The 15,201-nt window shown below is 46.0% G+C and overlaps 1 protein-coding gene across 3 annotated transcripts in view; it reads right to left on the bottom strand.

Annotated features, from left to right (window-relative positions):
* The window catches only part of LOC118226061 (SWI/SNF-related matrix-associated actin-dependent regulator of chromatin subfamily D member 3), a 70,972-nt gene that overhangs the window by 15,749 nt on the left and 40,022 nt on the right, over nt 1-15,201 (bottom strand). For 2 of the 3 annotated variants that reach the window (XM_035415303.1, XM_035415301.1), the window contains exons 2-6: nt 10,613-10,803; nt 8,259-8,348; nt 3,906-3,948; nt 1,253-1,375; nt 592-714 (exon numbers count right to left, since the gene is read on the bottom strand). In XM_035415303.1, coding sequence (XP_035271194.1) covers nt 592-714; nt 1,253-1,375; nt 3,906-3,948; nt 8,259-8,348; nt 10,613-10,803 — 570 coding nt within the window. The remainder of the gene's footprint in view (nt 1-591; nt 715-1,252; nt 1,376-3,905; nt 3,949-8,258; nt 8,349-10,612; nt 10,804-15,201) is intronic. The other variant, XM_035415304.1, reaches the window with a different exon arrangement.

The following is a 15,201-nucleotide window of genomic DNA, read 5'->3' as shown; positions in this document are numbered from 1 at the left end:
AGGCATTAAGTCAATTAAGGCAACAAAAAAATTTTAACACCTGACCTGGTCTGCATTCCTGCATGCATGTAAGATATCTATTAATATCCACTGCTTACTTATCTGGCAAGATAGCTAACCCTTTCTCTGGTCTGTAACAAGCTCATCCACAGCTAACTGCACAGTTGTCTGACAAAATGATAAAATCTGCTGTAAAGGCATTAGTTGTTTAAACATTGGTGAACTCACAAACCTTCAGAACAAAATTAAAATACTTAAATCCATGCACTTCACCCTCAGTTGATACATTTGGTCGGTTTATATAGTTCAAGAAAACTCTGTACAGCTCAGTTGTGATCTTTACAGTAAGTTTGGGACTGCTGGCCAGTAACCAGTGCCTCATCAAGGGAAATAAGTCAAAATGAGGAAACACTGTGTCAATGAACTCAGAGTTGCTGTCTATAATACCAGAGCTTTAGCTCCCTTCATTTCCAGGGCTTACACAGTCCCGAGTGGAAAAAACACTTCATATGATGTGAAAAGGGTTCAGAATGGATGCTTGAACAAACTTGACTGTGAGCAGACTGTCAGTTGATAGAAAAAAAGACTCACATCATCTAGGAGCTTTCCCTCTACTCGCAGCTCCCATGATGCAATGCTGCCATCAGAGTCTTCTGCATCCGGCTTGGCAGGGTTGAAGGTGTTAGAGATGTACAGCCTAAGTTTGCGTTTTTGCTGCGGATACAGGCAGATGCAGGCAAACAGTCTGATCATACATCCGACGCTGTCTTTACTGTCAACCTCCTAGCTGCTAATCGTTCTGGTATCTTGTGTTTCCAACAAGTAGTATAATTAATACGAATTTAACTGTTAGCCAATATGTTAAAGAAGGGCAAACTGATCAAGTTCTTTGAGACTGAATCCAATTATAGTTTTTTTTTTTTTTACCTATTAACTATCCTAATCCGTGATACTAATTTGAACTAGTTTCTAATGTGAAGTCAAAACTAGTCCATAATTTCTCCAATCTTTCAAGATAGCTCTCTCAATTTTGATTTTGAACTACTATCTATTTGCTACCTGTGGGTTATCAAACCTCCCAGGTGGATTTACCAGTTTAAGCCATGGAAACCACAATGCATATGAAAATGAAGATCTCCCTTGGGGTAGGAAGCCTTTTTTCTCAAATGATTTTCTATGTGCCTCGTTTTTTCTGTCAGTACCTTTACGCCACTAAAGCAAAGGTGACGTAGGGAGACGCAATTACGGGTACCTTCATCGGTCTCTTCAGAGCCTCTTGAATGTCCACGCGTTTCCGCATGATGGTTTGGTCCAGCTTGCGCTCAAATGCCAAGAGGTCCATGTAGGCTTGAGACTCTGGGACCAATTCACGAATCTGATTAGATAAATACACAAACAGGAACCAGCTGTAACACAGAGCAATTGCTTTAACTGTATCACCTGCATATGTTATAATGTTTCTCATCTGTTGTAGCCAACCAACAGCCATATAGAGACTGACACATTAGGGATGCGACACAAAACTTTCAAAAATGCTTTTCCACCCATTTTTCTCCCCAGTTTGGAATGCCCGACTGTATACAACTGTGCTAATGCTGCAATCTCCACATCGTGACATCCATAGTGTTTTCACCTGGGTTTATAAACTAAACTGGCTGACATGCTGGTCACCAGTCGGCACCCTGAGCCGACCAGAGGAGGATGGGTTTCCCCCTTGAGCCTGGTTCCTTCCAAGGTTTCTCCCCATCTGCCACAGGGAGTTTTTCCTTGCCACTGTTGCCTTAGGCTTGCTCCTGTGGGGGTTTAGGCTAGGGCTGTCTGTAAAGCGTATTGTGACAACTGTTGTAAAATACGCTATATAAATAAAATTTGATTGATTGATTGATTGATTGAAATGCAAAAACAAATAATTTTATGGACTCTTGCCATTCTGTAGTAACCCATGAATGGGTTATAAAATGGATATAAAATGAATGGGAAAAACAGCATCGCAATACCTCTGATGACACGATGGAGCCGATTAAAGACACAATAGCTCTCCGTCGGGGACATGCAGTAGACTTCAGTTTGACAACAAATACCTGATACATCCTCTGACAGTATGGTGCCAGTCTTACAAAGAAGTGTGACAAACTTACTCTGCGGTCCTGCGACCAAAAGGCTGCAGGTTTGAATTCTAGGTGTGACAGTGCTATTGTGTCCTTGAGCAGGGTAATTTGCCTGAATTGCTTCAGCAACCATTTAGATGTTCAGATGTTCAGATTTAAGCTATGTTAACTTGACTAAGGGTAGGGGCCAAGCAAGCAATGTCAGATAAAAAGTAGATCAGAAATAAATGTCTCAAAAGGAGACAATTAAATGCAAACATTCAAAATGCATATACTGAGAGCTCTCAATGGATTGCTCAAAAGTGAATCTATTTTACTCTTGAAATCTAGGCTTCTCTTTCGTATCTGCCATTTGATATATCGTACCTCCTGGGCTCAAGAATCTCAGTGAATGAATGAAACCAGCTCTCACCTGCCCATGCTCTTGCTAAATATGTTCTACCCGGTCACAGGGCAACTACTGATTCGTATCACTGAGCACAAAGACAAAAGTGCAGATCTGGCATCACTCAGGAGTCCAAACGTTGGTGTCTTAGTGACTTATAAGATGCTTTGATTATTTTCCTATGGGGTGTCCTCTGCACAAATCTGGGCAGCCACACACATTCCAGTGCCGTTTGAATAATGTAAAAAGCACCGAGGCAGTGAGCGCGGCGCTAGTGCTCTGAACATGACGGTTGTTTCGGTACTCGGCTCCTTCGGTCTGACGCGGTCCACAGCTCACGTCAGCTCAAGATCGCTAATCTCAACCGCCGTCCGTTGTGGACCGCGCACGCCTGAGGTCGCCGGACCCTCAGCTTTGCCTGCGCTTCAGGAGCTCACCCGCTTCCTGCGCAGGCGAGTGGCGGACGAGGCAGCCCAGCCATGCGCAGCCATGCGGCCCCGGGCGCCGCATTAGCGTGCGCAGCCCCGGAGCAGAGGAGTCTGCGCCGTGCTGCGGCTGAGCTGCCATTTGGGCTCTGACCCAGAGATTCTCACACTGCACCCGGCACAGCCTCCCCCCCCCCCCCCACCAAAAGAAAAAAATCCCTTCCTTTTCCTCTCTCACCCTCCCTCCCTTTCTCTCTTATCATTCTCTTTCAACACCACAGAGCAGGAATAGACAGACAACTCAGAGAGGAAAAAAAAAAAGCCCCTCTTCAAGTAATCTGTCTGGCGCCTGTAACACATGCAATCTCCAGGTCTCGGTTCAGGATGAGAGGCGCATAAGCATGGAAACGCCCATGGTGAAGCAGGCACGGGAGCTCCGGCGTCGCCGACAGCCGGCACGAGCGCCGTCGCTCGCCCCGCCAAAAAAAAATAACAAAAATAAATAAATAAATAAATCATGAATGCACAGCCAGGCAAAAACTTTTATATCACAGGACATCGCAATAATAACAGGGCTGCAATATGCTGAACTGCGGCTTCAGCTCCAGCTGGAGGGAAACAGGCTATGTCTACTGTATACCAACAGCGATGGGTCTCCCATGAACCTAAATTACAGGTCTGACTGTAATCTGGTATAAATTAGTCCAGTACTCACCCCATGAAGAGCCCTCAGGAATCATCTCCCCAATGTTAGATGTTAGAACCCCCCCCTTCCCATCCCAGACAGCTTTTAAATACACCACCTTCACTGATTTAAACCCACAATCCTGCTCTTCCTCATACTCCTCTGACATCCCTCCCACCGCAACGAAAAACACCTGCTACCAAAAAAAAAACAGTTCTCCGTAAAAATAAGAAATGGACACACAAACAAACAGGCAAACAGACTAACAAAGAGAAACCACAAAAAGAAATGAAGCAGCTCACCCTCTGAGGGAGAATCTTGTCTGCCATTTTCCTTCTCTTGGCACTATGGAGGGGGGGGGGGTGGACAGACAGAAAGAAATAAAAAAGAGAGCATGTTACTATGGTGACAGATAGCAGAGTACACAGGCCATCTGCTAAATTACTGGGACACATCCAGACAGTGTTCCCAGCTGTTTGTGAGTAACCAGTGGAGGCGGGGCGCGCGGCGCGTATTCGAGGAGAGAGGAGGGACTCGGCGGGAGCCGCACCGTCACGCCGCGGAGCCGCGAAGCCGCGCGGCCGGCCGAGACCGGAGCACAGCCAATTTATTTTCACTTCGGCTCGAGGCTTTCTCGGTTTTGATGGATTTTTGTGTGAGCTGAAGTTGGTGCCCCCCTGCCCCCCCCCCCAGTGCCCACCCCCCCCACCCAAACCCCCCGTCCCTCCATATCCCATTTTCTGGCAGATCTTCCGTTTTGCATTGCAGGGGTTTCTGTAGCATTATCCAAACTCTGGCTGCCCTCTTTCCTTTTCTTTTCAGCTCTGGCTGTTTTTTATTGGTGCATGCTCACGCTCATTTACCATGAGGCTTTCCCATTCTTCTTATGCAGGCATTTCATTGCATTTCCCATTCCTGAACAGAAATAGATTATGCAATCCTGGCTATCTATTGTCTGAGGGACATTACTTTTTCAGCTGTTAAATAAGCATAAAATATTTACTTTCTGCTTTTGTTCTCTTGTTCTTGTTCTCTCCTGTTCAGTGCAGTAAGGGCTTTTAGTTTCATAAACCTCTTTAGTTTCTGTGGCCATTAATGTGACACTACATGAATGTGACGTGTCACTAACTAATGTGACACTAACACTCAGACCCTTATTCAGTCACAGCTGTGAAACTATTAATGACAGCTTCTTGGTGGTGGAGTGCAATAATTTTACCACAATAACGATGACACAGAACATAGTGATGGACCAGTGGATGACACTGAATAAATAAACCCTGCTAAAGCATAATATAACCCCCCCCCCCCAAATAAAAGTCCCCTTTCCCCATGTGGACTGGAGAGATGGGATCAGAGGTTCTGCATTAGCCCTACACAATGTAGTGTTCATGCTAAACAGGTGTGATAATGTTATAGCAGTAATAACTAGGGAAGGGACAGGCATGGCTCCATATCCTCTGTTTGATGGCCATCCATGTGTCGGTAATGGCCTCCAAGGCTGCATTGAATAATACATGGAGAAGCTCTGGTCGACCAGCGTTATATCACACACCGCTCAGAGGGCTGCGGAAAGTTTCGCCCCAGGGTTCTAAAGCACATGGAAAAAGCCTGGAAAGGAACATCTGGACACGCATGCATATTCTATGCATGTGTGCATTTTTCGTCACTTATATTCACCAGCTGCAGCTGTATCTGTTTCTTTTGGATACGAAGGAATAGCAAAGAAAAGGGTTCCTGAGTGTGAAGGAGTCCAGCTAAACATTGCCCCTTCAGCACAAAACCAGAGGTGGAAAATTCTGATTCAGAAAGTAAAAGTCCTCCCCAATAATTTGTTCCAATCACCTGAATTTGCTAATTAGCACAGTTCTCTAGCCAGGAGGTAGGACTAATTAGTGAAATCAGCTGGCTGAGTTCACGGGTGGAAGAAACACATGGCGGGACGTTTTCTTTCTGACCCCTGGACTTCTGGACGCACTACCTGCATGTTCTTATGTTTCTGACATAAACAAAGGTCTGAGTGGGCTGTAATTCTCACCTGAATGACACCGAGCTCTCCCTACAGCAGTTTGCCAACCACTGGCTTTGCAATAGCTCTGCTACGGTTTCATGTTGTTATACTGTTTCCTCTTTGTGTACATTACAAGTACCAATGTAAGTAACAGGTACCCACATGCTCCTCATAAATCAGGAAAATAAAGACCCACACATTTGGGTCCTCCAAAAAATACCTCAAGAACAGAAGCGCCTGTTCCAACAAACGTGGGGGGGCTATATGATAATCACAATGAACCATCACTTCGGAACCCCATAAATTCTCCTTGCATCAAGCAGAACAGAGGTGTCAAAGCTTTGGGGTTGATGTGGCTATAGAGGAGGTATGTGAAATTCTTCACATCTCAGCCAGGGTCTACCTCTGGGGGGAGGCTCTGTCGCAGCTGCATAAGATCAAATTAGCCCTCGCTCTGTATTGTTTAAGAAAGACCCAAGTTCAAATAAAACCTTCACTTCCTTTAAAGGCCTTGGACTCATGCTGAGGTTGATGAATGCTTCATTATTCGAAAATCAGCACTAACACCTACGGTCCGCATTCTCCTCTCTAAATGGTTTCGTTTAAGAGTAACCGCAGGCAAAATCGGCTGGATCTCCCCATGCAACAATGAGCCATCTGGCCCCTTCTTTCATTTAAGGTTTCTAATACAGCAAAGTGCACCCTTGCCATTGAAAGTCTGAATGCTGCAATGCACTGATGTTTTGATTTCAGAAGCAAATTATATATTCTTATACATGAGAATACGCCTAAGTGCTTTGGTCTGTAAAACTGGGGAAACTGTATATGTATATATTTTTTTTTTTTTGCATCAGCAAACGTTGCAGCAAAATGTGTTTCAGAGCTATAAGAAAAACCCCAGCTAAATGAAAACATTTTAAGCATATGGGGGTGTCCAGTTGCGAGTTTCAGTACATGTTGTTAGCTAAATTAGCAAATTACCTGTGTTGACGACGGTGCAGCAATTTATAGCACAATATAAATGTTTGCCAGAAGCAGGTCTGTTACAAAAACTGCAGCTCAGATTCCACGGGAGATGAAACCCTGCGATGTCCGCGCGGCCTCAATACCTGTCACTTATTCGCCTTGCATCACAGCGGGACATGCGCACAAGGGAAAATAGAAGAGGCAACCTACAAGCTATGCCTACACATTTGTTGTACAATCGTCTTTCGAGCAAATAGAAGAGCAGAAGATGTGCATTCACAGCAGGTAAGCAACAGTCTGATGCAACACATAGGTCCTCTGTGACATGCTGCGAAACGGCCTGCATCATTTATCATAATTTAGGTGACTTAGCCTACTAAAACCACCCGGTTTATGGGACAGAACCAGGGCAGGGGACTGAAGACGGCCCAAACCGAGGAGGCCGCATCTCAAATTGTGACAATAACATTGCTGGAAACGCAAGCATGTTGTGGGGGACACAGTTCTCAAGTGTTTCAAACACAAAAGCATATCATAGGCATCACTTGTGATGATTCCCAGCCCCCCCCCAAAATGACAATTTCCAATGCGCCGCTGAAGGTAATCATTGCCTTTCGTTGCTTCAAATTGATTGGAGGACCCCAACAGTGATTCTTTTCGCACATCTATCTTGGCTGAGGTGCTGATGTATTTTAGAATGCACACAATTTCAGTACCTTTATCACCAAATAATGGCACCTCCACATTACACCTCAGCTGTCAGACACCTGCAGGCCATCACATACTATCTTAACAGGAAGACAGGTGTCTCCAAAATGCATTTGGTAAATTTGAAGAGGTACCTCTAGGAGTAGTCTGCTTTGAGAACTGGTGGTTAAGGTTCAAAATTCTCTTCCCGCTAGCACTGGGAGTGTTTATCTTCAGACTGAAACAATCTGTAAAATCTGTAATATTGACCGGCTTAACAAAAGAAGAAGAATCTTGCACCTTTGATATCATATGACTAACTAACATGGTCTCCTTCATCAATGTGAAATGAGAAGTACTGCCCGATATCCAATAACCGGATTACAGCAAATGGTTCCATTTTCATTTTTCTCAACATGCCATGCTTGAATAACATGCACCAGCACATTTAAGTTTAACCCATTTTGATGTGTTTTATATTAAAATTGACCCAACATAAATGCTAACGAGAGATGTTTTAAAATACTTCTACTTGCTAGACCACAACATTTCAAAGAGATTTATACATTTCACTACAAATGCTGCATTTCTTATGTGACAGAAAACGGCATGCAATTATAAACATGATGTTTACTCCTTTACTTAATGACCACAATATTTCACTCCAATTTACCATATTTCGTTGCTGGAATAAATTGTGGTTTAGGTATTTGCGTAACAGTTCAATACATCCTGTACACAGCATTAAAACATATTTTTGCATACGAGGACTGAATAAAGATCTTTCTGTGTTCGGGGTTCCATTTGTAACGTGAGATCTCGAAAACAGTCCTTTGAGAGAAGGAGACGCATGCCTGTGGTTTATAAACATACGGTGGAAACAGGACGGTGGGCAGAGCTAGGGGGGAGTGCTGGGGTCAGGGTTGGGGGCATGGGTGAGGGAAATTAAAAACACGCGATCAAACTAACATGCATCAGAATAAACTCCTACTTTGATCCAAGCGTGGGATCTGATTGGGCATCTCGCATGTCCATCTGTCTTGCTGCAATCTCATTGGCTCCAGGGAATCCAACTGGTTTCCTAAGGATTGATGGGATTTCAAGGTTCTCCGATTAGTGGTTGATGTGAATCGGCGTCGGGAAGCAGGGGGGTCCATGTGGCTCTTGCAATGAATGTGTGTGTGCGTGTTTGTGTGTGTGTGTGTGTGTGTATGTGTGCGCGCGCGTGCGTGTGTGCTTTGCTTGTGTGTGCTTGTGTGTGTGTAGGGATATGTAACGGGAGTACGGATGGGGGCACTTTACTGATCTGCCAATTTGGGGAAGGTTCTCTCGTGTGCATCATGCATACCTGCATTAGTTAACATGGCATAAAGCCAGACAAACAGACAGACATACAGTCACAATGAAACAAATAGGCACTCAACATTGTTGAGAACTGGGGGATTAGAGTGCGTATACGCATACTGTATAGTCCATTGCCATCGACAGCAGAGACAGGATAATGGTGAGGAAACACAAATAAAGAATACAAACTGGCAACCACAGGTGAGACAGACAGAAGGGGAGTATCCTGTTTTAGCACTGGTTCCTGATGCAGTGAAGCACCTCGCGGTCTCAAATAAAATCCTGCCAGTGCCAGTGCATACTGGATAGGGGTCTCATGAGGCAATGTGAAATTTGCCACAGTGTATTCCAGGGAGGAAAGCTTTGGATCGATAGGGGGCCCCCACCTCGCTGTACAACAGCGACTCCACTGGCCAAACGGACATCCTGCGGCTCAAGAATAAAATGTGGCTGAAGGAACGCTTATTAGTCTGAGCCCTCCTGAGTTCACAGAGAATGCTGCAGTGGTGGTGCAGACTCAAAACTGAGAGAGGGGATTCTCACTTGAGAGATAAAGGAACATAGGGGATGAATAAAGTCATTTAAAAGCTTGCAATCGTAGGCATCCGGATTCCAACAGACTGTGCCTTAAAAAGGTGAGCCTTCATGACGTTAGCAAGAAAGAGGAAATGTAAGGAAGCATTATATGCATATTGCTGGACACATGGAACAGAGGTTATAACAACACAAGAGAAGAGATAGGCAATGAGATCACAGCAATGTTAATCGTGTGGGTCAAAATAAAGGCTCAAAGAAGCACATGGTATTTTGAAGCAATATGATGTATGCAAAACGACAGGCTTGGAGGGGCTAAATCTGTTCTCTTAATTAAATTTTCACCATGTTTCTTATATCAGGGTTTTTTTTTTTTACTTTAATGCCCTCAAGTTTTGTGCTGGAGATCAAAGTATCATCCGAGCTTTTTATCATATATCATTTATATCATCAGTTCATTTAAAATATGCAAATCTCGAATTTTTGGCTTGTGGCTGAGCCAATGTCTACATCTATCTGCAAGATGCCCATGTCTGGTCTGCATATGTGCTATCAATGGCAGAGCAGTGGTAGGTTTCTTCTACTGACTAGGGGGTGGCTGGGGGTTTAAGGTCTACACATAATCTGCTGATGAGCATGCTCATACTCTGAAGGGGGTATGCTGACATCGATCCGTGTTTCCGTCCGAGCCAAGGCCCTCGTTGGGGGGGTTGGGGGTGGGGGGGGGAGGTGAGCGAAGGCGCCGGTTAACATCTCGCCCCCGCCTGTTCAACAAGGCCGGGTAATTGTTCACGGATCAATGGCGATGCGCTGTACTGGGGGACGGGGTCTCGCGGGTGAGCGGATCGATTGCCTCGCTAATGATTTGCCGGTCTCTCTGCGCTTCAACGAGGGCCGGAGAGAGGCGCGAGCCGCCGAGAGCCCCAGAGGTCTGGCGTGCGCGTCTGCACCCCTGCCGTACTCCTGGCGGAAGGGTTTAAAGATACCAAGAAGGAAGTGACCCAATAACAGGTGTGGCCGTCTTCTACTCAAATAAAAGCTCTGTGAAAGACTAGGGAGGATTCAGAGTCTGAAGGTGGAAAGCATGTGACCATACACAGCGAATGACTGGAAAGTCCATATTTATGCAGACAGACAGAAGACAAAGTGGATAACACGTGACCACGCAAAGTGAACGACGTGTCCGTATAATGCGACACATCCACGTACACGGTCAGCTCAGTGGAGACACCCTGTCCAAGCCCTGACTGTGGACAGGACAGGACCGCACTGCGGTGTAAAACAAAGAGAAAGGACGGCTGAATGAACAGAGAGCTTGCACCGGGAGAGTAAGGAGTCCCTGCGTGCACAGAAGGACGGACTGACGGACAGACACAGATCCGTGGGTGAAGGCGGAGTCAAAGGAAGGCGGAGGCGGAGTGCGGGGGATTGCGGGGACCACGGGCTGGCCAGGCTGGGAGGACTCACTTTCTGGACCGGTTCTGGACGGCTTGCTGCTGCTGGACCTGCTGGGTGGCGGCAGGGCGCTTGCGGCTGGGCTCCATCACCGGGTTGGGCATGCCCGGACGCACGGAGGGGCTCCCCCCGTACGGGGGGCCTGGGGGGCCCATGGGAGCTCCCTGGTGGGGCATCCGTGCTCCCGAGGGCATTCCTGGGCGCTGTGGAGGAAAGAGAAGCAGAAAGGAGTCTGGGTAAGAGGAGGACAGGTCACATGACACATTGATCACCATTTTAAATAAGGCACTAATCCACTAATTCACTGAGGCCAGCAGCAGATTTTAATTCTTTAAAGTGGTATGATATTTTGTTAGTAGCTCATAAAATTTTGTGAAGGTTAAAATCTGTAATTATTTTTTAGCAAATTTGAATTCTCATTATTATTCTCTCCAAAATCGGAATGTCCGATCACGACTGAGGGCCCGTCCCCTCATTTACACGTCCTGTGTCAATGCGGGAAGGCACACACTGACGAGCATGACCTCCGAGACACATGCTAACAAATCTCCACTCCTTCTGACTGCGCCTTTCATCAGATTGAGCAGTGCAGCTGCACTCCCAGCAGACTGCACGGCTTAGGCAGCGAGCGCACGCACACCGCAGGGACCCGACTGACCAGAGGGGTCGTTACTGTGCGATGAGGCGTGGCATAGCCTGATGATTGACACCCGACCTCCACGGGCAACACTGATGCTTTAATACGCTGCATGAAAGGGACTGGTGGTCACAGTGAGCACAGTCAGGATTTCATTATCAGCTTGTGCTATGGTTGGATACACTGTCCATGAGTCATCCCTTGTTATTTTCAAGGGATGCATTCAGATAAGCAAAATATGAAAATCACAGACTATCATTAATGTATGATAAAACCATACCACACATTAAATACATAGCATTTAGCATTATACAGTATGTGGGGTGCTGTTCGTGGTGCAACAAGGCGGCACGAGACGAGAAAAGTAATTGAATGCGAGCTCAGCTGTTTTTGCACCGTGATGCAGCCACACTGTGGTCTGGAAGATACAGCCCTGCTGAAATCAATAGACCTGACCCAAAGCTGTGAACTACCACTTCTACACCGGTAAATCAGAGTGAGAGCTGGTAAATACCAGCGGACGCTGTCAAACGGGCAGCCTGTCAGCCTCTCTGCCACATGGCACTGTGTGAGACCCACCGCCCCCCCACCCCGCCCCCCACCGATGTCTGAAGAACAGCTGGCGAAGCTCACACCTGCGTCCGCCACTCCATTAGCAACAGCTGCCAGAACGCCCGTTCCCGAGGCAGGCGCGGAGGACACTGTGGCACTGTGGGAGTGGAACGGTCACGGGGGGCCTTCTGCGCAGTCCTCGTGACCGAACGGGCCATACGCGCGACCGGGAAGAGCCGCTACTCTGCTGGGCCATGCCCGCATCTCTGGGCCGGGATTTGGTTGAATCAAAATTCTGACAGTAAATCTCACTACCCAGACTGGCTGAGAGAGCCCATCATTCACATTGTAGAAGGAGTGACAGGCAGATGCACATTGGCATAACAATCATTGTACAAGGAGAGATAGATGTCAAGGCTGTGCAGAGACTCGAATCATCTCTGGATGTTACTCCAGGGGAGAGTATTCCCAACAACCGATGAAGGTTGTTGTAATGTGAACTGACTTAATGACATAAATGCCACTTTCTTAAATTTAACTGCACCTAACATTTGACAACTGAAAATAAAATGAATAAAAAAAACATCAATAGGTTTTCAGAGCAGGTTATGTTTTTTTTAATTCAGGGTCAACTTGCATTGCTTACATTCTCAAATGATTAAACAGTACTCGAATAATTTACTTCAGCAACTTGAACTCCCAATCTGGAATTCACAGCGAAATTAGTAAGTCTGTCACATTGGTGTAACACCTTCCACCAATTGGGGGGGGGGAACAGATCGCACAGATCCGTTGAAGAACATGCAGCCAGCTTCTGCTCCTTTTCACTCTGCAGTCAAGCAGCTGACGCAAGCAGAGCACACACATATCAAAAGGAAAAGATGCTCTTGCGATCAATGAGGCGATTGAACAGCGGTAGGGAATACCCTGTTGATTGCAACCCTCAATCCCTGGGGGAAGCTCCAGGTGATTAAGCGAGTCAGTGCGGTGCGTCACAGCACTGTGAATGAGTGCCGCAGCAGGACATGCCACCCAATTGCCATAATGGTTAGCGCACTGATGCTACACAAGTAGCATACATTCACACACTCCTAATTCTTCATTAGTAGTCTTTTCATCAACTGATCTGTTTAAAATTCTTATTATGATAATTTTGTGTACCCCATTCCTGGATAACTCATAGCTAACTGGCAATGACAAATGGCAGATATAGTACTACTTGCAATGACCTTATATGATGCAAATAACAACAAACCATACACCCCCACCTGCAAAAGGTTTTTGATTTGAAATATGTGGGTGCAAGTGATGATTTCATCAAAGCAGACGGCTGTGAGCATTTGCACCCCCACATGGCAAAAGACACCACTGCTTCTGCCAGACCCTGTTTCACAGGCAAATGGCACCATTCATTCAGCTCAACATCCAGGAAGTTGTCCTGGGGAGCTTAAATTGCTGTGAAATGTGCCCCCATGCTGGGCTGGAGGCTAGAGTGAACAGAGATTCAAAAGAGTAGTAGCTCTAGTGGAAGGTAGTCGTGAAAACCTACTAGAATACATCTTATCGCCACAAAAGCTGTAGAGAAGGAGAGGAGCCGCTTTCTCGCAGTAGAGAAGATTCACATGTAGAAACGGTTCATGTTTCAAACTGGACTCTCAGCTATTGTGAAATCAAAACAAACTAAGTCAAAAACGATGTGATATTACAAAATCCCATTCTGCAAATGCAAACAAAAAACAAAGACATACAGACACACAGACACAGGCAGACAAACACACCAGAGTCACATGATCTTACCAACACTAATGAATATTCAAAGTGCTGTGAAATGGGAGCCCATTAAATAGTTAAATGAATCATGATACCCAGCAAGTGCAAGTTTTTTTAACTGAGAGACCTGGCGGGAAAATAGTCTTCCTGTTCATGTCATGGAGTTCATGAAGCCCTAGCCAAACATGCTCTTTAGACCAGCGGCAAACATGTCACACACCTATCAGTAGGTAAGAGTGCAAAACAGAAAAGCCTTAAATGGTTAAAACTAAACCCACTGCAGAAATAGCAGAAATCCCAAAGTACTCGATTCACAAGAATGACAATAATGAGCAGAACAAATGCATATCGTGCATGTCAAAAACTACAACTAAAATCACCACCTTGGCTAACAATGGCCCTGTGTACCAGCATGTAAGGTTATATACACGGGAGACGGCTGGGAAGGGGGTGGGGTCAGGGGGAGGGGCAGGGCACAGGCTACGCTGTCACTCTGTGGCTCCGCCGCCTGGCGGGAACAGCTGCAGCTCAGCTGCCCGACGGCCAGTTCTCCGCAGCCCTGACAGAGGCACAGAAGGTGGCGAAACTCCGGTTACCTTGAAAAGATCCTGGCGTTTAACCCAGTTTCACCTCCCTATCAGCGCAGAACAACTCGCCCCGGCCTGGGTGGTGCGACAGAACACGTCCACCAATCAAAAGCCTCGGTGAAGCCGACAAAGAAGCAGAGCCAAGACTGCAGCTGGTTACTAACTTATACCTCTTTTCCACCAACGCAAAGCTAGTTCTGGTTCTGGGCTGGTGCTAGTGCCGGTTCGCAGTTGGTTCAACTTGTGAACCTTCTAAGAACCGGTTTGCTTTTCCACGGGCTAGAGAGTCACGTCATTACGTCACTGTAATACGTCTGTATACGTCTCCGCTTTCCCAGCAACATCGTTACCTATTAAAATGTATGTCCTGTAAAAAAACAGATAATAAACTGTTATTAAATGTATCTAAATGTAAAAAACCAACTTCATAGAGAGGTGGCCACTGAGGAAACGTTAGTGTAACTGCTGCTGGTTACTAACTGAGAGGTGGCCACTGAGAAAATGTTTGTGTATCTGTCTCCCATAACAAGGGAATGTGCTTGTGCAAATACCATGTGCAAACTGCTTTATCAATGTACTGTAACTACAGAGGTTTCTCTTCAAAGCCACAGTTCCCAATTATATATGGTTTGGGCACTAGCACCTTATTTAGACGCATGTCTCATGAATCCTGGATTTAAAGGAATTCATTTAAAACGCTTAGGACATCTGACCTAAATAACTTACTTTGTAAAAATACACATTACCTCAATAAAATGCAGCCCAACAGTTCTGCTCCTCTTGAACGCAGTGCAGCTGCTCAGATAAATGAAGTCTGCTTAGAAATATCCAAAATGACTTAATTTCCGGAATTTAAATGGGCCACGTAATGGGGAAGAACACCAAGTGATGGTGTAACATTGTGCCAATAATGGAGGGGGGAGTTGGAGAAAGCAGTACATCATTTTGGTATTCTGCCACGGCACCACTACCTGGTATCTGTCCCGCACATATGCTGCCATGGCAGCTGCACCTAGACCCCGCCTCATTTCACCCCCCTACTCCGCAAGGCAGAC

The sequence above is a fragment of the Anguilla anguilla genome, chromosome 4 (genome assembly GCF_013347855.1).
Source record: "Anguilla anguilla isolate fAngAng1 chromosome 4, fAngAng1.pri, whole genome shotgun sequence".
NCBI classification, from domain to species: Eukaryota; Metazoa; Chordata; class Actinopteri; order Anguilliformes; family Anguillidae; genus Anguilla; species Anguilla anguilla.
Note: the sequence above shows the minus strand (reverse complement) of the source record. Positions and strands in the feature narration are given on the sequence as shown.